Source organism: Oryzias latipes, chromosome 6 (genome assembly GCF_053564925.1).
Source record: "Oryzias latipes strain Hd-rR chromosome 6, Olatipes_Hd-rR_3.1".
Classification (NCBI taxonomy): Eukaryota; Metazoa; Chordata; class Actinopteri; order Beloniformes; family Adrianichthyidae; genus Oryzias; species Oryzias latipes.
The window spans coordinates 15,400,945-15,428,271 of record NC_136242.1 but is presented as its reverse complement, the minus strand read 5'-3'; the positions used below and the strand labels follow the sequence as shown (position 1 = coordinate 15,428,271).

The 27,327-nt window shown below is 39.1% G+C and overlaps 1 protein-coding gene across 1 annotated transcript in view; it reads right to left on the bottom strand.

Moving 5' to 3' along the window:
• The window catches only part of nell2a (neural EGFL like 2a), a 96,299-nt gene extending 69,199 nt beyond the window's left edge, over positions 1–27,100 (bottom strand). Inside the window, exons 1-8 of the mRNA XM_004069509.5 lie at positions 26,658–27,100; positions 26,390–26,518; positions 12,946–13,096; positions 8,814–8,987; positions 6,604–6,700; positions 3,892–3,964; positions 1,844–1,926; positions 1,352–1,480 (exon numbers count right to left, since the gene is read on the bottom strand). Of these exons, the coding sequence (XP_004069557.1) occupies positions 1,352–1,480; positions 1,844–1,926; positions 3,892–3,964; positions 6,604–6,700; positions 8,814–8,987; positions 12,946–13,096; positions 26,390–26,518; positions 26,658–26,709 (888 nt within the window). The 5' untranslated portion in view covers positions 26,710–27,100. The remainder of the gene's footprint in view (positions 1–1,351; positions 1,481–1,843; positions 1,927–3,891; positions 3,965–6,603; positions 6,701–8,813; positions 8,988–12,945; positions 13,097–26,389; positions 26,519–26,657) is intronic.
• Between the last annotated feature and the right edge of the window lie 227 nt (positions 27,101–27,327).

Sequence of the window (27,327 nt, the reverse complement as noted above, 5' to 3'; positions counted from 1 at the left end):
ACCATTTTCATTGGAGTGAGTCTTTAAAGATTCAAATTTCTAATGCAGCGTGACTCAGAGGCCCTGCATAAATACATTTATGAGGGTTACAACATGCAGCTTTTGTTCAGACAGACAGGAACCGACCTAACAAGAGTCACCTTTCGGCTGTGGACTGCAACACTATTTCTAATCATTTATCCACTTCATTTAATCAGAAAGGATTAGTCAGATTTTGTACTGACATGAATTCATTGTACCCTCAGATTTTTATTGGCACAAAACAAAGAAGCATCACACCATCGCAGGAATACGGATGCTCGACTTTATTGCTGTCGATTATACCAGCACTAATAATCAAACATCCTTCTGTTGTAACAAATAGAGTTCAGCAGAAACCAGCATATCTAGTCCATTTAAAAGGCATCTCCTTTTCTCCTGCTAAGCCTGCAATTAACATCGTTTCCACGCATGAAAGCTCTGTGACAGCAACATCTCTGAACCTGATCCACATAATTGATAACATCTTAATGCATCACCTTTGAATTTTAAAGGTCGCAGCTAATTCTCCACACATAAAGTAAGGAACATATCCCATCTAATTCTTTAATTGCAGCTTGGGAATGGCAAAACGGTGTTCCTGGAGTCATCTCATTGGATGAGTGGGCTGAACAAACTCCTGATGATAATTATCATCTGTCAGAAGCAATTAGGTGCAGTGCACAGAGAGATGTGGCACGCATTATTTTTACGCATTGTGCAGTGGAGCATGAATGCAGATTATTGGCTGGTTAAAGTGGAGCGATATCACTAAACGTGCTTTAGGTTGCACGGCTGAGTAGATATGGAGGGGTTCAAATCTGTAGCCTGAGATCTCACGTAGGTTCTTATTTGTTTTGTTTTGTACTAGTAGTTATTTGCTGTGCAAATATAAAGCCCTTGAGACTGTGTAACATCACTAAGCACAGTTGTTGCTCTGCCTAATCCCGAGCACAGTGCAGATTCATAATACATTACCTTTTGTTGGATTACTGAATCAAATCTCCTTTAATGCACCAAAATAATGACAATAGCAAAATGCCAATAATGGGGCCCCAGCACTCTGCACATCTAACACATTGAATCCCACACTTACAGGCTTCCAACTTCACACATTTTCTACTGAGGAGGATCACAAAGCCAGCTCATGGAGTTGGAGAAATAATCATCTGAACAAGCAGCAAAGCAAAGAACTTAAAGCATGCTCAGACACCTGTAGACGTGGAAAAATCACATGGGCACCTCACTGAAGTGCCCCTCCTTGCTTTCTTGTTGCGCCTGAACCTCAAACACACACTCAATCAAGCCCCTGTGTTTGTGTGTGAAGTCCCACCGTGCATGTGCAGTTCTTGCAGCCATCTGTCCAGCCCTCATCCTCCCTGTAGATGACCCCCTTGACGCTGCAAGTCCGCTCACAATAGCAGCCATCAAGCCCATTCATCTTCTCCTCTGCCCGGGACAGCTGCACACCACAGCCCATCGCGAAAAAAGAGGAAAAAAAATTAAATAAAAATGAAAAAAAATGCAATTTAAGTCAGCCTGTCATTCCTTGTCTGTATTCACAGACGGACAGGTACCCAAAGGAAATCAATGCACATTATACCCCATTAAACCCTTTTACACACAGATTTTTAATCAAAAGAGAATAATAACCACATATATATAATATTCTACATCTTTTATAGCCCATTGCAATGACAGAAGCACTCTAGATATGTTATACCTTCTTGACAGTTTAATTTTTTTAGCCATAATTACTGGCTTTATTCTTTTTTCAAAGGCTGAATTAGTGACATCAGCGAAGGTCTCATTACTACAGAATTACCTTGCTTGAGGTTTTTGCAAGGATGTCCTGCAGTTCCATAATTTTCTGCACAAGCCCATGGAAGTCATTGCAGGTTGGACATGCTAAAAGAAAACACAAAAAAGGGTAATGACTTAAATGAGGCAAGGCAAGGCAAGTTTATTTATGTAGCACATTTCCTGTACAGAGACAATTCAAAGTGCTTTACATAAAAAATTAAAAGAACAATTAAAAACAAATAGTAAAAATGTGATTATTAAAATAAAGTTAAAAGATAGTAAACAAGATTTGAATTTAAAACAAGCATAGATAAACAGTGCGGACCTAAACTTTTGAATACATATTAATTAAATGCAGCTGAGAACAGGTAAGTTTTTAACCCGGATTTAAAGACACTAAGTGTTTCAGCTAAGGACTTGAATTAAGACACAATGCTCTGGACGATTTAGCAGAATCTTGTTGCCAACATTTCTCAGGCTACGTTCACACCACCCTTGGCAATGTGCTTTCAAGCGGCCGTTTCCAATGAAATGGACACCATATGTGGGGCCATTATAAGACACCAAATAATTAGTATATTCAAGCCTGGAGCAAGATTAGTGAGATTTGCACTGCTTCAACATTTAGCACCAAACCTCTTCCTACTGTAGATGGCAGACATGCGCTAGCGGACTGTGGAAAAAGTAAAAGAAGAAGAAGCCCCTTCCTGCTTGTCCAGTGTGAACACCATGGGTGTTCAAGAACCTACGTTTAGCGTGTTCATGATCTTGCTAATGCCCACCTGGTATTAGCTTTAGATTGCGTCCAATTAAAAGAAAAGTTGTTTAATTACCGTATTTTCCGGACTATAAGTCGCACTTTTTTTCATAGTTTGGCAAGGGGTGCGACTTATTCTCCGCAGCGACTTATATTAGAAATAAACTAAAATAAATACATTGTTAACCCTCCTGTTATGTTCATTTGTGAGGAACAGAGATGATGTTCCTGGGTCAATTTGATGTATGAGGTATGTTAGGTGTTAAGAGTATGTTAAGTGACTCAGAGAATCAGCAAACTTTTTTTACAGTTAGATCTTGAAGGCTAACAACATAATATTCTATTTTCCAATGATTTCATAGATTCAGAAATGCAATAAAAGTGAAAACTGTTTCTACAAATACAGGATGAAAACAGAGTATTAGTTAGCCAATGATGCTTCATGAAAGGAATAAATAAATAAGTTTGAGAAAAAATTACTGTGAAATTATTAGATAAACAGTCTGCTATGATTGTGTCATATAAGGTTGTGAAAGTTAAAATGCGACTTATAGTCCAGTGCGACTTATCTGTGTTTTTTTCTACTTTATAATGCATTTTTGGGCTGGTGCGACTTATACTCCGGTGCGACTTATAGTCCGGAAAATACGGTAAACAAAGTCATGGTTTTTGTAGCTAGAATGGGACAAAATTTGTAGCAAAGCCTAAAAATTTACAAAAAAATAAACACTCTCCTACATATCCTTAAAAGATTAAGAGATTTTTATAGGACAGTCTGCCCATATTCTTAAATTAATTTCTGTTGTACTGGTGGACTAGACTGTCAATTTACGGCTTTTTAATCCCAAAACGGAAAGAAGAGATCCAGGTGAAGACAAAAAACACTAAATCCAGCCTTAAGGCAGGGGCAGAGCTACAGGAGGAAAGGGGGGTTGGGGCAGCCCCCAATTTTGTGTCTATATTAGTATCATTACAGAAAACAACAAAAAAGTCATTCATAACAAGCTTCTTCAAGCAGTAATAGGACCTCAGCTGTACTGGTGTTTTAATATTAACAATAATAATAGCAATTACAAAACAGTTTGAAATGCATATTTCTTTTGTAGTGGCCGTCCTCTCTGCTGTTCCTATTTGCCACCCTACCAAATACTCCCCCTCTTATATAAAATGTTCTAGCTCCACTACTGCTTGGAATGTGAGGTCAATTTGTTGCTAATTAAGGAATTTAACTTACGAAATATATACATCTTACCAAATAGTGTCCAGCAGGTAACTTTTTGTTTTTTTTCAAATGTAATAAGATAAGCACTTACTCCTGTTGAGATCTGGACATTGGGAGATGTAACCCTGCGGCATCACCAGGACTTCCACATCCTGCATCACTCCCTGCACACAGACGCATAATGTTCGGATCAAAGAGCATAATACATCACAGGAAACAGACAGGCACCACTCATAACATGGAGAAGGCTATATGTGACGAGTCGATGAAGATCCAGATGGGGGTTATGTTTATTCTCTGTAATTTCAGATAATCTTGAGATGAAAAGGGGTCCAGACAGAGCCAACAAATGTGTAGTTAAAAACACCTAAGTGTTGTAAGTGCTGCAGTCATGCAGGCGAACACAGCCTGGTAGCAGGTAACCTGAGACAGAGTTGATCCATTTTTTTTCAATTTCAGGAGTGGTTGTGAGGTAGTACAGCTGGAAGATATTTGCCTTAATGAATCATCTCATATCGGCACAGGAAGTTAACTGAACCAATGATGTGGGGACTTTTACTGGAATTTCTAGTTTTCTCAATAGTTTTCTCTGCAAAGCATAATCAAGAAATACAGATTCAATTTGAACCATAAGTCCAACTTGATAGCATTTTGTCCAAACCCTCAAACATACACACATTTACTCTGTTGCCAAGGCAACCCAGTCCCTACCCCTCCTTGGGAGCATTTATTACCCATACAGAGAGGGAACGGTGCAACTTAGAAGGAATTGTTTTTTAAATTGTCTTGCCACTTCAATTTACCTGCAGTAAATATAAAATCCTGCGGAAATGACTTGCTGCTTTCACAGCAAAGTGCAGAAATTGAGGCTGATGGAAGCTGTGCCTGTCCAGCACATAATGAAACCATAACACTACATTTATTTGAAGCAACTGTACAAATTTTCACATCCATCTGCAGCAATCAAATTCACTTGTGCTGTGATTAATGCTGAATCGTTTGATTTAATATATCTGAAGCCACAGTGGAAGAATAAAATGAAGATGTGCTTCAAAAGCTAGAACAATGAGGCGGAATGAGTTAGTAAGGTTTTGTGACAACACCAGTTCATGAGAAAACCAGTCAGATCTAAATTGTTCGGTGGCCCTGAAGTTCAAATCACGCCAACGAATCACAACGCAAAAACGTATTAAAGATCACGACAATTAAAAAATAGAAAATGATAAAAAAACATTAAAAAAAAATTCCAGAACTAAAACACAAACAAAAGAAACAAAATAAAAATTGAAACATTTCAGAAAACAAAAATAATTTCCAGAAATCAAAATCAAAGATTAAAAAAATTAACAAAAGAAGGAACCAGAAAAGGTTGGCACTGCGGGACATTGCTGATTAGATAATGATTTTTGTCAATTTAAAAAAAAAATAAAAAATCGAACATCATCATCCAATAAGCGATGTCCTATAGTACCAACCTGTTCCGTTTTTTTTTTATTGTGTTTCCTTTTTTCTAAAATTTTCTTTTGATTTTTGGAACTTACTTTATTTTCCAAAACATTTCTTTTTATATTATATTTTTTTGGAATTGTGTTTTGGTTTCTGTACATTTTTATTATTGTTTTTTTTTTTTATTGTGATTTTTAATATGCTCTTGTGTTGAGTGATTTGTTGGTGTGATTTGCACTTCAGGGCCACCGTAATATTGGATCCAAAAAAAGAAAGCAAAATTGGTGGGATACAAAGGCAATAAGTTTTCAGTCATCTAAGGATTTTATATATGGGAGTAAAGTTCCTGTGATACTCTTCTGGGAATTTAGTGCATTTAATTACAGGAAGTGGGGAGTATAAAACCTTACAATTAGAATTCAGTGAAGCATATTTGCCTTTATGATGGCAAAGTAGTAGAGAACACACATACATTTTCCACATTTTTAGCAAAATTCCTGCGTCACCAATATAAAACATAAAGAGGAAAAAAGTGAGAATCCAATTAGTTTTTTTCAGTGTGATATTGAGTTAAGCTTCCTGCAGGGCTTTGAAATAAATGTAATGAAACAATACAGTAAAATATATTTATACGTCTCAATTGTTTTTTTTTTGTTGCCTCAAGATAAAAAATATTTCAAAATAAAAGCTGGAATCATAAAACCTAATAATCGTGAAGTTCAAAACTAATAAGAGTAATAGACAGAGAAAAAATTAGATAAATGAATAATTGATCTGTGACCAAGTTGTACCAATACTGTAGTTTTGCCTTGTATTGTTTAAGTGCTGGATTTTTTTAGACCTTCCAGTTTTCTTTCAACCACCAATTAAAGTTGTAACACACATACACAAACATGGCCTCAGCATCAAACAGATCAGCTGCAAGTACACTGACATATTGGCCTCAAAATAGGGTAGTCCAAAAAAAACAAAAACAAAGCCAATATGCTATATGTCCCTGTCTCAGAAACAACCGTGAAGACTGGGCTTAATAAGTGCAGTTCTGAGTCTATTTAATGATTTCTCCCAAATCAGTGATGTGGGGGTAGCTGAGATAATTGCACTGGTCTTGGCTGCAGACTAAAGGAAGAAACAAACAATGGGAGGAAATAAATGTCAATTCATACAGAGAGCAGAGAAACACTTAAATAAGACAGTAAGCCTTGGGAAATGCAAGCAATTAAACCTAGCCGCTACAATAAAAAATAGAAGACAAAGGAGGAGAAAATAGTATAAATGTATGTGAGGGAAGAGAAGATATTGCTTCATGCTCTTCCTATAACTTCACTGACTAAAATGTTGGCTGAGCAGCTTTAACCTTGAAGAAGCCATGAGCAGCATTTCTCTGTCCGAGCCAGAAGGAAGTGTCCTCAGGTATGTCCATGGAGGGAGCTTCAACCACACGCTCATAGATCCTGAAAAAAACATGCAGGAAGTTACCAACTGCTGACAACACAAAAAATAAATCTAGAAATTGATCAAAAAAGAATCTAGATTTAGAACCAGCAACCGTTCACAGGGCAGGTCCTGCCCTTATAAATCCTCCGGTTAACTTTGTTCCTCTTGGGAGGGTACAGAAAGCCGCATGCTTTCAGCAGAGCACATGGTGATGCCGTCTGCTCTCTCTATTGTGCCAAGGAGCATCATCACGAAAGAACAGTCACACCCAAAGGAAAGCTGAGCACCAGGTGCACGTCCTTTATGGGTTTATCTTAGGTGTTGTTATCCTTTATTATGCGTCTTAGTAAGATGGGATCTCAAAACGAGCTTGTCGCAAGGAAAGAGTAATTAACTTAAATAAATAGAATCCCCTTAGGGGCCCTAAATGAGACTGAATCTTCTTAGGTCGAGAATTTGGGTTTTTAACCAACTTTTCTCACTTTGTGGTGTTTAATCTTCAGTCACAAACTGTTGTTTTTCTTTGTCTGCTGGACAGCCCAGGCAGAAAAAAAAAGAAAAAAAGCCTGATTGAAAAGCTAATCAAGTTATCTGATTTGAGCTGACCCAATATAATGGATTGCTGATGTTGGTTTGACTTGCAGTTTGAGTCTGACTGAGCTTAAAAGAGAAAGGATGTGATTTCTCCAAAGTCGTACTCCCCTGAACTGCATTTTGTGAACAAACTGTCAAGTCTAACTGATGATTAGCGAATAAAAGATGTCACCAGTGTTCAAATCTAGTTTTTTTTTTTATATAATAGGCAGTTCTTTAATTAATATTTTAATGTTATGTAAAGTATTAGTATGAAGACAGCAAAACCAAAAAGAATCACATGAGGAACAAAAGTGTATAAATGTTCTGCAAAAATGTAATTACAGAAAAAAATAACCATCTTAAGAGGAAATGAGTTACAGGATTTTCATTTTATATTTATAAGATTGGAAATCAGCAATCTCAGACATTGCAAATTTTTGCACTTGTATTTTCGGGAACAGGACGCTAATATTTGGGTATTCCGATTCTCGTTACAGTCCTAAGTTAAAGGGCAGGGCTCGCACACACACTCACTCCTAAGGGACGGTTTAGTCAACAACAAACCCATGAAGCAGGTTTTTAGACTGTAGGAAGAAGCTACACACAACCATGAGGACCGCAAGCAAACTCCACTTGGAAAGGAGTGTAATTGTGGTTCGTACCACATTGTTAGGATAACAAGTTGTATTCATAACAGTCTAATTTATGTTAGAGATCGCTGCTCTCCAACATTTTAACTCTGTTGGTCATAAACACACTAGTTTATATTTTAATCCTCAAACTTATATTTTCAATCAGAGTTTTCCAAACACGTTTTTAAAGTACTTTTGTAGTTTAACTGATTTTATCAACAATCTTAGAAACAACACTATACGGCACTTTAATGAAACTACAGCTAAATTTTGATTTGATTTTTGATGCTTTTTGAAATAAATGTGCCAAAAAACAAACTAAAAGTTTGAAAGGATTTTCATCTGGCACAATACAAACTCCCGTTTTATCACACAAAACTAAGGCAAATGTATAATGAAAAGTTGCTCCGACCAAGCATCCGAGGAACAATCATGTTATCTCAAAGCTAGTGGAAATCAGGTTAAATACTATCAACTTAAATTCCAAATTATTTATTGATACGCTTTAAGAGCTGAACAAAAATATTCATATGTATATCCTTTTTAAAAGGTGGAGCTGTAAAAAGTTGCTAAAGTTCAAGTTCAGACAAAACTTTGAAAGACCTTGAAAGATCCAGGAGAACTATCCACTTAAACATTTTAATAAGATTTGGCTCCTTGGAGGCAAAATACAAAAAAATGAGAAGACCTTTAAACTGTGATTTAATGCAGAGAGCTAAAAGACAGAACATCAAGTAAAGGGCATGTAAAGGACATTAAAGTAAGTCAAGATTCATTTTAAGCATTGTAAAATGATTTAATTGTCTCTGTCTCCTAATGCAGTCAAAAAGCCTTGGAGACTCTAGTTCTATCAGCATTTAGAATCATTTTGAAACAGAAAATGTTCTTTTGACATTCTGTATTTACATACGGAACATCTTACCTGTTGCAGTCGACGTGTAGTATGACATGAGAGGCGCTGACAGCCACAGAGATCTTGTGCCACTGGTCATCAGCCAGGCTGTATGGAAACACCTCAGTGTGATCCTTCTGATTTTTGGTGCGGTAGTGAAGGCGCACCTCACTGCGCTGTCCACTGCTCTCTAGCTCCAAAAACCTAAAAAAAATAAAAACAGCAATTCCCTTTAGCAAAAAAAAAAAAAAAAATCACATTGGATAAACAGGGAGGGGCTTCTTCATCTTTCTCCACACCACATGTCTGCCACCCAGAATAGGAAGCGGTTTGGTGCGAAATGTTGAAGTGTTGCAAATCTCGCTAATTGGGTGTGAAGCTGAAAGGGTTCGGTCCATTGCTAGCATCCTTGCAATGAAGGATACGGATTACCATCATGTCGGAAAGTGGCCATGGTGTTTCCTTATTAGAAAAACAAACTGATGTCGACGGGCTCGTCGCTGTGTCTGGGTTTACCAGATTAACTGTCTCTTCTCCGAGATTGGTGAGTTTCTGAAACCCCTGTTAGGTTAAAGTTCAGCCGGAGTAAGCTGGCAATGGGCGTTCAATGGTCACGTGATTTGTACGTAGAGCCCGATAACAGTAGTAAAAACTTACAGAGTTATGTGTGAACGAGAGTTTTAAATGTTCAAGCTAATCTAGACAATTTAGCAAAATGTTGCTGCCAATATTTCTTAAAGAAATATATTTATCAGAACAGTGATCTTGCTCAAACCCTATTGGTGTTGGCCTTAAGCTAGAGAATGTGCTAAACGTGGGCTATGGAAAGTCCATTTAGCCATGTATTTCCCCAGGATAGGCAGGTAAGGGGCATCTTCTTCTTTTTCTACTGTTTACTAACGCATGTCTGCCACCTACTTGGTGCAAAATGTCAATAAGCGGTGAAAATCTGCTCTATTCTGATACATTAAAGAATTCCAGCCGGACACAAATTCTTTATTTATCCTCCATGATCATTTTTGGTTGGCCCTTATGTAAATTAAAAGGACGCTATTCACATGCCATTCATTCATTATACATAAGTTATTTTAAAAGTCAACTAAAGACACTCTTATCAAAACATGCTTTTAGCTGACTGGTTTATTGTTATCTCTGTTCTACGTTTATTTTATTTTATTTAGTTTTGTTTTACATAATTTTTAAGTTGATTGTTTCTGTGTTTTTATTGTATTGTTTTGTGTTGTTTTTATTGTTCAGCGCTCTGTGATTTTACCTGTGAAAGGCGCTAAATAAATAAAATGTACTTACTTACTATAAGTTCAACCTGGTTTTACTTTCAACGTGCGTCCAATGGTCACGACTTTTGTACATTGATCTCAAAATTGGTCACGGCAACTTGCGTAGCTCCGTGTGAACGCCAAAGTTTTAAACACAGAAGCCAGAAAAACGCTCATAAACGCGCATTTACATAGACTTTTTTTATTGGAAGTGGTTGCTCAAAAGTGTGTTGCCACGTGCGGTGTGTACGTCCAGATGCAAACTTAACTTTTCTGAATTTACTGAAAAGGGCACTTTTAACTGACTGCACTCCACTTTTAGCGTTACATTATAAACAACCATTTGGAAAGAAGACGCCACATCAGTAGTCAAGCACAATGGAGCTTCAGAATCTGACCGGTAAATGCAACATCAGCAGCATGAAAGAAATGCCAGCGTGGAGGTTCAACTTCTTACACTGGAGTATTAGTATTCTGGGAGAATCCTCTTTACCGTGCTGCAGAGATTCACCCAGCACAGGGATGCTAATGGAAACAGCTGCCAGTACACACTCATCACCGCTGCTTTTAATGTCAGACTTATTTAAAGTGGAGCTATTTGCTGGAAACATTATTCAAAAGGAAAAAAGAAAAAATAGACGCTCATGGAAGTGAAGCCATGGAATTGATATATCTGCAAACCGCATCTAAAAGATTTACTCTCCCCTTGTCGTGCATGTACATTAATCCCAGCTCTATAACTGCACTCGCTTACACTTCTGACGCAGAATTAGTCTTTGTCACGTTTCCAAATAAAATTGTGTGGTGCTGCTTTGTAGAATATGAATGACTGAGAAAGCTAATCACCAGCGGGGAAAGTCATTAACATCCCTGTGAGCTCTCTGCTCAGGACTGACTTTAATGTACAAACTGTTCAATCAGTGCATTATGAGAAAGTGAGATTGCTGTTCTGATCGTCCAACGGTTCAGCTACCACAAACTAATGAAAGCATTAGCATACCAACTACAGACACTGTTTAATCAGTTTTCAGCTCACAATTACAGACTCCATGCTTTGATGGAGTCTGAATAATTTGCAGCCTCCTAGAACGATTGGCCCCGTTTATTCTGTTAAACCTCTAAATACTTAGCAAATACAAACATTTAGTTGACGGCATGACTGAACAAAAACACACACAATGTAGACAAATTATAGTTTAATTAGGGGAAATTATGCAGCTTTAATGGGATTCACACAACATATTGTTTCTACTATAATTCTACCAATTCTGTGACCAATCAACAGTTACCTGTTCGAGAACACGCCTACCCTACATATAGAAGATTAAATAATATACACTTGTTTGTGCAATTTCATTTAAGAAACAACAAAATAGCACGTTTCAACAATTACTACAGTGAGTCAGTGCTAGATTTGAAAGGAAAGCTGTACAGTAGAGTAATCTGTTGATTAAAGAGTCCCTAGTTCAAGAGATTCGGATAAATGCAGCTTTGATAGAACACTAACCTACATCCATACAATAATACTTAAAATTGTGAGTGACTATAATGCAATGCTCTACATTTACATTAATGTAGCACATCAGAATCAAATAGTGTGTCATGGGAAAGGGGTAAGGATTTGGGCTTAGTGTGCATGTGCAAGACTATGACTGACTATGCAGCATTCATTGAGCTGGCAATGACATTTTATCAATACATTAAGGTTTTAGAATCAAATTCTCGGTAAAGCAGCTAACGTTTGACTTACCAACTCAAGCTCGGGTCACATATCAGTATAATAATCCTGAGGAGGTCTAAGACTAACTAAAAAGCATGTCTTAACCCGGACCAGAGCTTCATTTAGGCTATATGTTTATTGTGCCTCTTTATTCCAGGCCACTATAGTGTTACAAAAGCACCGCAGTAAAAGAACTAAAGACATGTTTTTGCAGATTATTTAAGCCTCTGCACCAACTTGAGAAGCAGCAACAGACTCTAAATAAGTACTTGGTGTTAAAAAAGCTTTTTAAAACAAACTAGCTGTCACTCAGCTGGTTCCATAATCTTTTAGTGCTGTGTAAGAGCACACTGACACTGTTTGTTCAGTGTACTTCCAAAATTTTTAACAACTGCTTTCACAGGACGATAAAAATACTTGATATTTATACAGTGAGGTGAGTAAATTGACCAAAACCTAAGAGTCTAAAGCTGCGTTCACATCGAGCGTGATTTGCACCTCTAGTGCGGCCAGTTTCAATGTTAAGTCATTGTACAGGTGTGATCAGAGGTCCAAGCGCGTGATTTGAGCGTTGAGCACGGCGATGCGGTCTGGTAATAGAACCTTTTGGGAGACGGGACAGAATTTATTCAGAATTTAGGCGAAGAATTGGCATTGAGTCAATCAATCATGGAACTCAGCTCGTGATGTGTTAATGACGCAAACAGCAGGTTTAATCCAAAACCAACATGGAAGAGAATCAAATCGATCTCCTCCTAAATTTTATCATACTTTTTTATTTGTGAGTATACAATAATAAAATGGTCCTTTGACTAATACGGGACAGTAAGTCGTCAAACTGGATTTTTGGAAAAGGGAAGTAATCTGCCGTCATTCAGACTGCAGTAGATGGTGGACTTCCCCATACTGGAAAATCTCCGAATGATGTTGTGAACCCAGGCATGCAGAGGTGTTTACAGATGCTTTTGTAGAGCTCTTCAAAATAAATAAATGCAATCTCAACATCATCAGTGTCTTCCATGTGTAAATGAGATAAACAGTTGTTACATCCATGTAGCAACAAGGCTAAAAACTTTGGACAGTAGCTCCTCCCACTGTACTTTACATTGAGGTTTATTGCACAAAAACTTTTTAGAGCTTCAAAGTGTCCTGATGACTTGTGTACCTGTGATCCGACTGGTGGACGGAGAGAATGACTCCAGAATTGAGACGATCTTGTTTGACGGTGGCTAGAACCGTAAACTCATTCTTGCCTTTAAGCTTCTTGAGCATTTGTGCTGAAACCTCAGCAGAAGCTCTCACTTCTCTGGAGGACCCTGGGATGAATACCGGACAAAGAAAACACATGTTAACAAATATCAACATTTTCACTAAATTTCTAAGGTTTTGATATGTACACACATGTAGTCACTCAAATTAGGTACTTTTATTTGTTTACATTTAGTCTTCATGCATTTTGCAAATCCAAGTGACACCAAAAAGACTTCTTGTTTTTTTTCCATCAAAGTTAAAAAATGTGATAATCTTGCAAAGACTGCAAACATATTTGTAATTTTCCATTAAAAATACAGGAAAAAAAACACAAGAAAAGACAAGCATTATAGTTTTGTGGCACAAAACATGTTATCAAATGTTCGGTTGTGGTTTACATTAAAGCACATTAGAAACATACTTTGGCAAATTTATGGCAAAAGATATGGCCAAAAAAATTTAACATTTCCAGGACAAGTCCAGTTAATGAATGTTGTAGGGTGTGATGTAGGATTAAAACAGCTTTTTCCATGATTTTTTTTTATTTCTGGGTACTAAGGTTTTCTCCAAAATGTTTCAATAAACTACAACCTAAACGGAGCAGAACAGCCCTAAATCGCTTTCCCGCCATTATGCCTGGCAGGGTTTTGTTTGGGTATAATTTAGTCACCTATAAATAAATAAAAAATCTACTTTGCAATCCTCTGCAATTCAAATGTTTTTTTTTTTTCCAAAATAGAATTACTCATTCCATTTGCATGTTTTTGTGTTATTTACATCTTATTTCTTTTTCTTTTTTTTTTTACTAATGGCATTCTTTTAGGCATGGGGCTCATGGTGCAAACTGCAGTGAAAAGCACCAACTGAATCAAGATTGCTCTGGGTCAGCCAAAAGCAGGGCAGATGTCTTGCTCTGTGCTTTTACTCCCTTCAAAATCTTCAGCAATCTTCACAGATCACAGCCGTTAAGCCACTCAGACTATAGACTTCTTCATTTAAAAAAAAGCTTTTTCGGGACCAGAAAGTTTGCCAAAAGCCGTGTCCACTCCAAACATACCTTCAAAAAAAAAAAAAACACACACACAAAACCATACACATAAAAGTGGTGAAAAAAATATTTGGTTTATAAAAAAAAACTATCTTTGGGCAGATGTTTGTCCATACTTTTTAAGGCAGTCAAAGTTGAAGAGTTTTAGGGTTTCTGATGTGACATATACTTTGTTTACAGCTTTGTTTACACCTATTGATTATAGAGGACTTAAACATTTAATTAATTTGGACCAAATATTCCACAATTTGCTCTAAAAGTGTATGGTTCCTTTAGATGTAATAGTCCATTAAATATTTAATCTTTTTTCATTTCCATTGCTAAACCAATTTTGTTTGTTTATGAAAAGTGTTTGTAACATTAAAACTATTATTACCTAAAACAATTATACAAGAATTAAAAAAAGCAATATATTAAATTTATAAATTGATTTTGCAAGTAAAGATGTAAAAAAGGGTTAAAATCAAATCAACTGATCAATTTATAATTCAAAACTTAAATTTCAGATTTTTGACTAGTGTTGATCATATGTATTTTCATGGTAACAATTTTATAATCCTCTAAGATATAATCCTGATATTTATAAAGCTGTACAGTCATTCATAGGAGCAATAATAGCTTATTTGGATTTTGTTTAGGGAATTTTTTTCTTATTTATATTAGAAAAGTTTGAATAACTGTACCTTGATCCATTTTTAATATAAATATTTTACATTTTTTTTCTTAACTGTGGGGTACAGTGAATTTAAATGCTCTTATTTCCTGAAAAATACATATTTTTGTCTTCCTAAAGCCTTGTGCTACCCCAGAGCAAGTAAGCACCTTAACACATATTTCACTTCTTCTGATCTGAGTCGCTTTCTGCAATCAGATTTTCCCATCACACATTCTAACACCATCACTGGTTCAGACTCTGCTTCTCCTCAGACTACTTGACCTTGTTGGTCTTTTTCAGATGCCCCGGTTGTGTCAACAGCCACTGTCTTTGGCCTCTGCCAGACTTGCTCAGACATCCTCACAGCATCTTTTCACTGCCTCCAACATTGTGCAGAAGCGACTGTCCAAATCCAAAGAGAGTGTCATACACTCTCATACATGTCTGAAAATGTAATTGTGGTTTTGGATCTTTGACACAGTCAGGTCTGTGTATATGATTTCAGGCAAAAAAACAAATAAATCATTTGTTTTTTTCATTTATTAGAGGAGGAGGCACATTTGCTAATGTAGGACATTTGGAGGAAAAACTGAAAAGATTGTGATGTTGGAGTTGGAGCTTTCTGCTGTTTGTGTGTCTTTAGTTCAGAACCCTCGGCTCCACCACTGTGCCCCTCTCCTTCCCATTCAAACAAACGTCTTCTTTAATGGAAGCATCAATAAATTATGGCGTCTCTCAGAAGCAATCACATCAAAGAGCTCAATCCTAGTTATGGGATGCATGCTAGATGCCTTGGCATACTTAAGCGCCCCAGGAAACCTGCACGACAGCTTTTCCTCAGTGTATTAACAGAAAACCTCCAGCTGATGGGAGCGACCAATTAACCCAACAGAGTGTGAGAAACAACGTCAGACAGAAAGAGAGAGAGATGGATCTATTTGGAACTGAATTAAATGTTGGCGTTTGTGTTGAAAAATGTGCAAAAGAAAACATCATCATGTTTTCTGTTATGATGCTGATATGCACAATTAGTGTGCATTAGTGATGTACGCTTTTATTGTGAAGTCACACAGTTTGCTTTACAAATGACAACGTTTCACTGTTACTGTCTGAAGTGAATCAGCTGGTCCACAAATTTTGCCTAACTATAACCTGTTTTTATCAACAAATCCAGCTTGGTTATCTAATTCAAACAGTATTGTTGAAAAAATTAAATATGATTTTCTTAAAGTCCCACTCTGATCATCTTTTGATCTATTTTCAAAGCATTCCCAGTGGTCTTTTATTGAATGATTATGCCACTTTTTTCAGCCCAAATGAAAAAAAACCTGTGTTGTTTCTAGAACACAGTTTCTGCAGAGCGATAGTGCCTCATTAGAAATTTTTCAGGAATTGAGGGCGACCCCGCCCCTCTTTCCCCTCCCAATTGCTTAGAGCTCTCTCTTTACAGGCTGTCCTGCTAGCTTGCAGTCCCTCACAATCCCAACCCAACATTACCAGTGCAACTAAGTCAACAGTTTTGAGCAGATGCCAGATCGGACGAGGAAAATGAAGACGTTAGCCGTCTAAAAGTGGATCCATCAAAATGAAGCGGAGCAGGAAGCCTGTGACACACACAGCATATTTTTTACCTTATCAAATGTGATCTTTTTCAAATGTATTTTTTTCAGCTGGTCCTGATTCACAACGATTTGAATAAAGAAATACTCAGGAATGCGTTTTCAAAGCCAATTTCTGATAAATATAAATGTTCTCCATTTTCAGAAAAACGCCACAAGAACATGCTAAAAACACCAAAAACATATTTTTTCATCACAATGGGCTCTAAAAACAAAAAACAAAAGATCCAAGCTAGTCTACAGCAATGATTATTTTGTTCGATTTTTATTTTGGATGTTTTTTTGTTTTTTTTAATGTTTTCATCAGAAAAATACCACAGTAGGAGTCTGTAATGTCAAGGTTAATCTGAAATGCTCATATCAGTGCTCAGCCAAGAGCAACATGTGTATCAAAGAGCGACATTATATCTCAGGCAATAATATAGAAGGTAAGCAGGTGTGTGTGTGTGTGTGGGGGGGGGGGGGGGGTGCTCAAACCGAAAATGAAATAAAGGAGGATGGTGATGGTGATGATGCTGTACTTTTGGACTGCTTCACATTTCACCATCCATGAGTCTTTGACCTATACAGTAAATAAAGGTCTTTCAACACAACCTGTGCACTTTAAGTCCAAGGGGCAGCAAGCAATGCCTCTCCGGGGAGCTGGACAGTAAATGGCTCGTCTAACTTGTTTAGTGCGTATAGCAAAGCAGTTCATCTACAGCTGGCAAGTGCATTATCCAACGCGGAAGATTAAGACAACTAATGGCACTGTCATCTCCACATCCTTATAGCTATACATAAAAGAACATCAGATAAATGGGAGCTGCCAGAAGCCAGCCAGCCCTTCCTCTCTGCCAGATCAGTGTGGCCCAGGGGAAAGACAAAGGGGGCTTTTACTGTATTGTCTGTTGGCAGGCACCTGGATGGGACGGCCACTCAATCCTGACATGCAGAGAGATGTGACACATTAAACATGCTAAGCCTTTCCTTGAGTGCAACAGCACAGATTTGAAATATTTTGACCAGTCGATCATGAGGAGCACTTGAGTTGATCAGCTGACCTGAGTTTTAGAAAAGCCCCAAGCTCAGTGGCATTCCCAGGAAAGACAGCTTTGGCATGCATCGTAATCTTCCCTCATGGGCATATTGTGCTTTTAAAACAAAGCATTTCCATCCCAGAGCTTCACCTCTAATCTTAAACTCACTAATGGTCTTACTTTGTTTGACCAGTAGATACATGCAGCTGTAATCCCTCCTGGATAGCCACACACATGCTGCATTGCTGAACTGCCTTGTTCCGTGCGGCAGCAGCCAGCACACTTTCAGCATATAGAAAAAGGAACCCTGCAGCACGGCTTGAGTCTCAAATCACCCGGCTTTCCCACAGGCTTTTTCTCACATACTTCTTTACCTCTAACTGTAATTGCAGTGGTGCAACACCGTCAAAGGTTTTCAAGCATTTCCCCCATGCTGTGAATGACAGGTAGGTACTTTGGAAACCAGATTGGAGAAAACACCCAAAGTGACTAGAATGACAATTTCCTGTCATATGACCAATTAAAACAGCCATCTTAAACTAAGTCAATCATGAATGGAAGCAAATTAATTCAAATTTTCCCCAGCAAAGATAAAAAATACTCTTAGTTATCAACACCACAACTTTTATATTTTTCTGCTATTGTCATAGTGCATTAAGAACTGTTGAGCTTGGTGGGGAGGGTGAGGGGACGTCACTGTGAGTAATCAGGAGATGTCCCCTTAGTGCCCTACCCGCCAATTTTCCTGCACCCCCCTTAGTACACACACCCCTCCCCCTTCAATATATACATTCCAACATAAACACACACACATGCACACACACACCCTTTCAAACACACATACACGCACACACATTTTGCAAGGAAGGTGGGACCTGGGTCCATCTGTCCCCTACCCCTTCCCTGGTGGGGGGTGCGGGCCCCTTGGCGATGGCGGCCATGTCCCTTGGGTGCTTGCTCCCTGGGCCCGGCGGTGCTCTCTCCGCATGGTGGGGGGGTTCATATTACACCTGAGCCGGGGGTGTTCGTGTCCCTGGGGGGTGGGTCCTGGTCCTTGCCCCTGAGCGCTGGGCCCCGCCAAAATTCCAACATGGCCGAGCCTGTCCAGGCCATATTTATAACACCCCTTGTGGGCCCTCTTTTTTCCCCGGGGTTCCCCCCTCCTGGGCGGGGGCGGCGGGCCCCTGCCTTGCTCCTCCCTGGACCAACCGTGGGCCGGGCGGATGGCTGCCTGGAGTGCGGAGCGGGTCTCCCTTGGGGGTCCTGGCTCGTACCTGGGGTGGGGGCGGGGGGATGCCCGGAACTCCTGGGTGGTGGTGGGGTGCTCGTCTGGGGCTGTGGGCGTCCTTCTCCGGTGGGGCCCTGCGTTGGGCGCTCCCGGCGCGGCGGGGGGGCTGCTCTCCTGGTTGGGCTGGGGCGGCGCTCCCTTTCCCTCCGTGCCTCCCTGCTCTCTGGCTCTGGGGGCCTTGCGGCGGTCCTGCTGGCCCTGGCCTGGGTGGCGGGCTTGGTCGCCCGGACGGCGGTTGTTCCCTGCCGGTTCCTGTGTGGCGTTGGGGGGATTTCGGCTGCCGCTGCTGCTGCGGTGGGGGTCTTGGGGTGGGGATGGCTGGGCACTCACCCTCCTTCTTGTCACGTTCCACCATCCATTTTAGAAGAACATAAACACTCACCTGAGCACTGGTGTTAGCTCACCTTTGCACTAACAGTTTGCATGATTGAATGACTGAAATATTTCACACTAGTTGGTTTTAAGGCATAAGTATGCGTGTGAACACTATCTGTTTTGTGTACATGTCGACAGGTGGACATTTTTGCAGCTAGCAGGTGTGTTTATAACATTTGAGTGTGTGTGTGGATAGGCCCCGCCCTTTTTGAACTACATTTGAACCTTACCATAATGATTAACAACCAGTAAACTTGTTGCTTTATGCTGCTTCATGGTCTTACCCCCCTTCCCCTCATATTATCACCCTCCTACCCCCCCTCTCTCTAACGTCCCTCTCTCTTCTTCCCCTCTTTCCTTTTCCATCAAAAAAAAAAAAAAAAAAAAAAAACTGTTGAGCTACGTTCACAGCGGGCGTGTGACATGCGCTCAAGAACAAAATAAACCTGTGTTTTTGAACGTGCAGGATATTCACTGGACAAGCAGGGTGGGGCTTCTTCTTGGTTGTCTTGTTTTTCTAATGTTTACTAGCACATATCCACCATCTACAGATGGAGGAAGCCTGATGCAAAATGTTGAAGCAGTGCAAATCTTCTTTCACAGCTCTATTCTCTAATACAAAAGACTTGGTGTCACACAATTCCGGCCGGACACAAAACGTAACTATTAATTCCTCCTCCATCATCAGTTTTTAAATGAATGGAACCTCTTTGAATAAAGGGGACGCCATCTTTACATCTCTACCAAATCTCTCCAAGTCTCTGATTGGTCAAAGTTTGACCTGGTTTAACTTTCAATGCACGTTCAATGGCCGCGCATTTTGTACAAAGAGCCTCACAACAGTCATCAGAAAGTGCGTAGCTAAAAGTAAAAACGAGAGTTTTGAGTGTGGAATCCATTTATCAGAATGTGCATTGACTCGTGTTTACACGGACTTTTCACTGGAAGTGGTCATTTGAACACGTGTTTCCAAGCCCGCTGTAAATGTAGCATTAAAGTGTCTACTCCCACCGCTAAATTAAAAGCCCCAAGCTGATGAAGTCAATAAAAACCATATCTTTAGCAGGAGCCATTGAAGAAATGGAGAAAGTTTTCAATTTAAAAAAAATATTATTTACAGATAAATCCAGGAGTCTTCCTTGAAATATGAATAGACTTAATTGGAAGTAGCCACGCATGTTGCCACAAGCATTGTGAACATATCTACATAGTGTTTTATTTGTTTTAGTGTTTTTTAATAGTGTATTATGTGTTTAAGCAGCCCCTGGTCAAATGCTTGTCAACCTAACAAAAGCAGCAAGTTACTCAAATCTACATGGGTCACCCTTTTAAATAAAATAACTTAGAAACGCTCATCCCTGTAATAATTTTAATAATTTTCCAAGAACAACAATGATAAAGGGTTTAACAAAAAAAAAAAGAAGAAACGGTGTTTCTAAAATTATGTCCCGTTAAAATGGCAGAGGGTTTTTCACATTTTGGTTTACTTTACTAACTGTATTAACTAGAAAACCAAATCCAGCGTATAAAGAAGATTTATGTTGAGGATCTGTGTTTTATATTGAAAATGACTTAAGGGGCCTATTTCATGCTATTCTTAAATCTTTCAGAGTACACTGTTTCCATATATGTGATAATATATTACCTTCTGCACACTATAGAACTGTTTTTAATGAATTTTTTTTTTCACAATTCATTTCCCTATTTAGAAGTAGGGCAACTGGATCTCTGAGGCAACGCCTTTCTCTCCGTGCGGGTGACGCCCCTTTCATGCCGTAACCCTAGAGCCAGTCTCGGCAGAGCGTCTCCGTCTCGCCCACAAACAAACAATATCCAAACTTTTGCAAAGATGGATGTGCATATTGTGTGTATAAGATAAAAAGAGTTATTGCAGATCACTGCCAGCTCTGTGGAAAAAGTGTGTGTGTGTGTGTGGGGGGGGGGGGGGGGGGCTGTGGGGTGCTGGCGGTGCAGATTCTTGAAGGGGCTGTTCCTTACTTTATGATGTCACAATGTGAGAGCTCAGACAGCAGGTTTGTGTTTTTAAAGAAAATACATTTCCAACAGTCCCAATAGAAAAGCATGCAGCTATTGGTAATGTTATTGCAATCCAAGATTGCAAACATTGTAATCTGAACAGATTTTTATCTTATTTTATTTAATGCAAAAAGAAAAAAACATGCGCTGTTTATTGAACTGACATAGAACTGAGGTAAACAATTCCAGCCGGCATCAACGCAGAAAACGTTCTGAAAGCTGCACTTTAACTCTAGGGAGGCTTCTCTCCACTGTCTTCTGGGAGAAAATGGAAATCTGGGACAAGGGCACCTCCAGGACTGCTTTTGCCAGCAATTCCTCCACATTGTTCAGATCGCATTGTCAGTGACCGCTTGTCTGATGTCCACACATATACAGAGCTAATGACAGCCTTCCCGCCATCCAGCTGGATAACAGCCCTGAAGGGACAGAAACCTCTTTTTCTCCATGGTTTCTACTGCTCCTGTGTGAACCATGGGATTTTTCTTTTTCCGAAAACAGAATATTACAACCTGAGGGAGATGGGTATGACTTTATTCACTAGATTGAAAGAATGAGTAACAAATTTGCCAAATTGAGCAAAATACAAAAAAATTACAGCTACTGGATTATAAAACTGTAAATTATTAACAGGTCTTTACGTAGATTCTTTAATTTACAAAAAAAAAGTAAAATTTCTTCAAGGAATGCTAAAAATCATACATATAAACACGATCATTTCTTATTTATTGGTTTAAAAAATAACTTTAAAAAATAGCAACACGGAGTAAATCTGAGATTGACTGCCGATAAGCATACCTCCCCCCTCCCCACACGGATGACAGCTGCCACAGAATTCTAAACCAACTGACCCTGAACGGGATGAAGTGCTTATAGAAAATGGAGGGAAAGATTATCTTCATTGTGGATTGAAATAAAAAATGAAAAAAAAATGGAATTTAATCATCAAGAAACCTCATATTAAGTCTAACACAATTTAACAAACTTTCCTATAAATTCTCATTCATGCTTACAAACACATCAATGCATTTATCTGAAATGAAATTATGAAAATATGCAGCATTTCCAGATTAAATATGTGTGTTTAATTTTTCTACTTAAATGAGAGGATGTTATCTACCCTCCCTCTCTTATCTCTTAAAGAAATAACAGATATCTATAGGCTTCAGGATAGTTTTAATAAACCACAAATTGACTAGCATTAATTAATTGTTATGCTGTTATATACATTTTTTATACACTGTTTGGACAACCTCTGACCTAGACCACAATCTCAATCAGTGAAGCTCTGTCTTTCTGGGATATTTGATATATGATAATGTGTTTGGAAAGATTTTCATTTATCCATTTTAACATTTTTAACCCTCAAATTTCTAATATGCTGACATTTTTCCAAAAAAATAAATTGTTCTCAATGGAAAAGTGAGGCTAATTATTCTCTTTTCCTCAGATTTTGGTGTCTTGAAGTTCTAATGAAATGCCATACCCCCACATTAAAACACTAAGGGATGTGATTTACTTTGACACGTTTTCATGGATATCCATTTCAAGTCAATTTGATTAAAAAAATCTTTAAGAGGAAATTTAAATTTTGTTCAAACAATTGTTTAAACATAAACAACAAAAAGCAACATTAGAAAATGACAGGGTTTGAGTCGTAAGTGTGGGCTGGTATTTACTAAATAAGTCTTGTTTTAGACAGAAAGTCAGAAGAAATTTGCATGACAAGATAGATGTTGGAAATTCAGTAGCTAAAGTTCTTTTCTCCATACCAAGTGAAAAAGAATATTCTTCTCAGACCAATTAACATCCCATAGTATAAGAGGACACATTTATTTTGACAAAATACGGGGTCAAAAAAGAACATTTATTTAATCTTGAAAGACCAATCAAAATAATGGAAATATAATTAATCATAATTATGAGGAAACATCTGCATGCTTCACACGTTGATGCTTTTTTAGCTTCATAAAACATTGTATATTAGTGCATCACAAACAATTGTTCAGAAAACCATAGCATAAAGAAAACAAGTCAACTAAATTCTGTACATCACTTTAAATCACTAACTCTGTTAAAATTCTTCATCTTCCGCTTTGGAACAGTTTCGCCAAGCCGACGTAATGCTGTGCGTTCAAATTACACAACGGGCCTCGGCAACTGGCGTTCGAGTGACCGCTTTGAAAGACAAGTGTAAATGTGTAAATGTGTAAATGTAAATGCGCAGACACGCTTTTCAGGCTTTTGCATTCAAAAGACTTGCATTTATGCGTAGCTATGCAAATTTTTGAGTCCGTTGTCAGACTCTACGTTCAAATTGGGGGATGGTTGAACATGCGCTGCAAGTTCAATAAGTTGAACTTTCGACTGCTTGAAGGCCAAACAGCTGAACTTTGACCTTCAAGTTCAGCAAGTGACATGAGTAGCATCCTTTCCAAAACATGGAAGTGGCAACCAGTTAAAAACCGATTATGAAGGAGACATTATCAATTGCGGATCAGGATTTTATGACACAAAGTCTTTCGAATGTCAGAATAGACATGCGAAACAAAATAGCCTGGAGCAATTTTGCACCAAACCTCTTCCAACTGTGAGTACATGTGCTAGTATCGGTTAGCAACAGTCCAGTGTGAACACCGAATGCTAAAAGCGCCTTAAAGAATTCTTTATCAGCGCTTTCTTAAATGTGGTGAGTACGTAGCGTAAGACTGAGCAGCACTTCCTCTTCTGTGGTGCAGTCAGTAGCAAATGCTGATACACACACCTACAGTGCCCTCTAGTGGTTGTTGCTATTTTGTTTTTCACTCAAAAGTTACACATTAGTAAAAGTCGCACCCTTGGCCTAACTATGCAAAAAAAAATTAACGTACACTCCTAAAAATATGGTAACTTTGAAACAAAGAATCAGCAACAACCATGTGAAGCTATCCTTGGTCTATTTATATTATCATGTAAAAGTTCAAAATGTGATTTGAAGCAGAATAACACAGATTTTGCGGTTTTTTGCTTTAAAAAAAAGCTGAAAAATGCTCTGTGGATCCTGTCAGGTGGTTTGACACCGTGCCTTACTTATGTCTTCAATCTTCTGTTCTTTGAGTGAGTGGTTTGTACAGTGGCCCATGTCAATGGGCTCAGCAGAATCCAATGAAGTGCAGAAACTGCATTCCTAGAAATTGGCTACATTATGAGCTCAGCGGTTTAAGAACCAAATTATTCCCCGATGATTCATTCATCAACTGTATTACTCTGCAGCAGCAGGTATGTATAGGATAGAAGCGCATCTGTAACGTAAGACGAATTCAGCACATTTTACATGCCTGCCAGATTCTGCCTTACCTTTTTCACACTGATGCACAACAATAGAACACGGCTGCTTGTCAATCTATTGCATTTGGCTGTGACTGCAGTTCTGTACTTTATCACTGGAGCAATAACAAAAAGCCTTAGTGGTGATGCTTAAATCTTTCAAGTAAAACAAACAAGACGCCCCCATCTGCACAGGAAGATACAATTACTGAAGAGTCCTGCGCTGTAGGGGAAAGGATCCTTCTACATTTTGCTGCTTACGCTCCAAATGAGTTGGATTCATCCACTCAAACCAAGAGAGGTGGAGAGGTTCACTGTAAATGTGTGGGGGGAAGGGAGTGCTTCTGGGTGTGGCCACTTCTTCTTATTTTGTTTTTTTGTTTATCCAGAGCAATATCTGGATGTCTGGATATTAAAGTGCTAATGACGCCATAATTTCATTGTGGGGCTAAATCTCATTTAGCATCAAGACATGAGAGGAGAAGCCTGGAGGCATTTCTCCATCACCACCAAGGCTTTCCCAGAGGTTCACTTCTCCCTATGCCGTCCAATGTAGCTCCGACAGCTACCTTCAAAAGCATCAGCAGGGGCCTGCTAAACAGAAATCCCCCCACTGTTTATTATTTGCCTCTTTCTTGCTCAGAAACACAGAAAAACCTACTTAAGTAGAGGGGGAATACGAAGAAATCAGCACACAGGGAGGCAATTCCTCGTTTTTCTCCATTTCCACCACTGTTTCTAGTATCCTCCTAGAAAAAACTGCCTCCCCTTCTAGGCAGGGGAAGTGAAGGGGATACCTATGGATACGTTTTGCCCGCTATCTAATGAGCATCAGAATTTCACTGTGGGCCTGTCTGCTGGTCCCAACCAGCCATGCATCTGTGTGCATCAACGCAGTCTATCAAACAGCTGGCACACGCCTCACTCCCTTCGCTCTTTCTCCTTCACTCATTTCTGCATATCTCCTGAACGGGCCTCTCCCTGTCTGTTTCTGATAACAAACTAGCCATCTCTGCTTTACCGGTGCACCTCCGTCTGCCTACCCCTCACCCATCATCACTGACTTAACACAGACATCCCAAATGAAGGATGGAGGCGAGCTCTGCCATAAATAACCTGCCGCCTTCCCAGCCCGGGTGACTGAACGTACTCAGAAAAAGTAATGCCGGAAAATGAGAGCAAGTGTTGCTTTGTGACAAAAGCAATAAGCGATTCTTTTTACAAGGATCTTTGTTCGACCCCGTCGCTAACTCTTTCCATGTAATATACCTCCTTCCATCCACTCAGACATCAAATGTCCCGCATCCACAAAGATGCTGGAGTTGCTACTCTGTGCAGAAGCGATGCATCCTCAGCGGTTGTGAACAAAAATTGGAAGATTTCAGCTAAGCAAGTGGGAAGAAAAGTCACATCTTTCTCTCCTTAGTTGTTATGCTTTGGGAAAAAATGTTCCATTTGAGACATTATTTGTGTAATTTCCCATCCATCAACCAACATTGTTATTTTTGTATGTAAATAAAAAAAACATTTTTTTCTTATTAGATAATATGATGGTAAATAGCACAGATAACACAACAAATTTACTCAAAAACAAAGCCTACACCTTCAAAATAAAGTAAAATTCACGCTTGTTGAAATTCACATGACCCAAAGACTAGGAAATCCCAGCATCCCTGCTCTTTTGATAAACTAGGTCTCCCACTATTTTACTTAGTGTTCAAACATGCAGAAAGCCCTCTAAGCCGTTTTTCAATTACAAAGGAAAACCACTGGAAAGCTTTGTATCACTGGTAAAGATGCTGCAGAGTGTAATAAAAACAAAAGGGAAACAAAAATGATCAGAGCATTTGGGCTAACGTATGTGATCACTGAACCATCTGAAAGTCTTTATCAGTCATTGGTGGAGGATCTTCATCAAGGCTTTACAGCTGAAAGAAAATGTTTAACGCTTCTTCTAAAGCAGGCCTCGTGATCACATTTCGCCTTCAAACAGAGTCGTGTGTTTCAGTACCTTGGAAGTGGAAAGCTCTAGTCTCGCTGTGGAAGCCCTGGACCTGAGTGAGTCCATCAAAGCCATCTCCAAGCCTGAGTTCATCGAATACGCTGATGCGCAGGGCAGGGTCAACCCCGAATCCTACAACTTATTTCAAACACCATCATTACAATCACAGCACTTGTAAAAGCAGGTGAAATAGTCCTGTTTGCAACGGAAATGAATTTGGATTAAAATAAATGTACTTAAATTTGTTTTCTTAAAGGCTAACAGAGTTGTGTCCTACCTGAGGAGGCGAAAAATATGCAAAGAACCAGAAATAGCTGGAATATTCCCATGGTGGCTGTATTTCTAACTAATTAGTCCATGTTTCATCCACTTTAGAAGAGGAGAGGGGGTGGTGGGGGGTTCAATCACAGATGATGTATCAACCTCGCATGTGAGGCTATTACAAATCCCATATGCCGAGCGGAGGCATCGTCTCAACTTCAGCTGCCCGATGTGGAGGTGGAAATGATGGGAGATTCAGAATCCAGAAGAGAGAGAAAAAATGTAGGAGTGGCGCAGAAATTTACTCCAGGTGAAATAAGGTCTGCTCCATCAGCGCTGTCCTGCTGCACAGGTGGAGAGCAGAGGGTGGAGGATGCTCGGAGCTGCACTGCCTCATCCGCCCGATGAACGCTCCCACAGCAGCGCGACTGAGAGATGTAGCCGCTGAAGGAGAGGAGACTGAGCAGAGAGAGAGGGGGGAGATCAACGAGAACAAGAGGGGGACGATGAAGCCCCCTTGTGGTGATGAAGGAGCAAACTTCACATGCTTTCAAATGGGTTTGATTGCAGCCACGCCTTATTGAATACAGTGGTTCTCAAACAGTGGTACTCAAAAGCACTCCAGGGGACTCTTCAGATAATAAAAACAAAATTAAAGACTTTCTTAGGAAATGCTCTCAAGTACA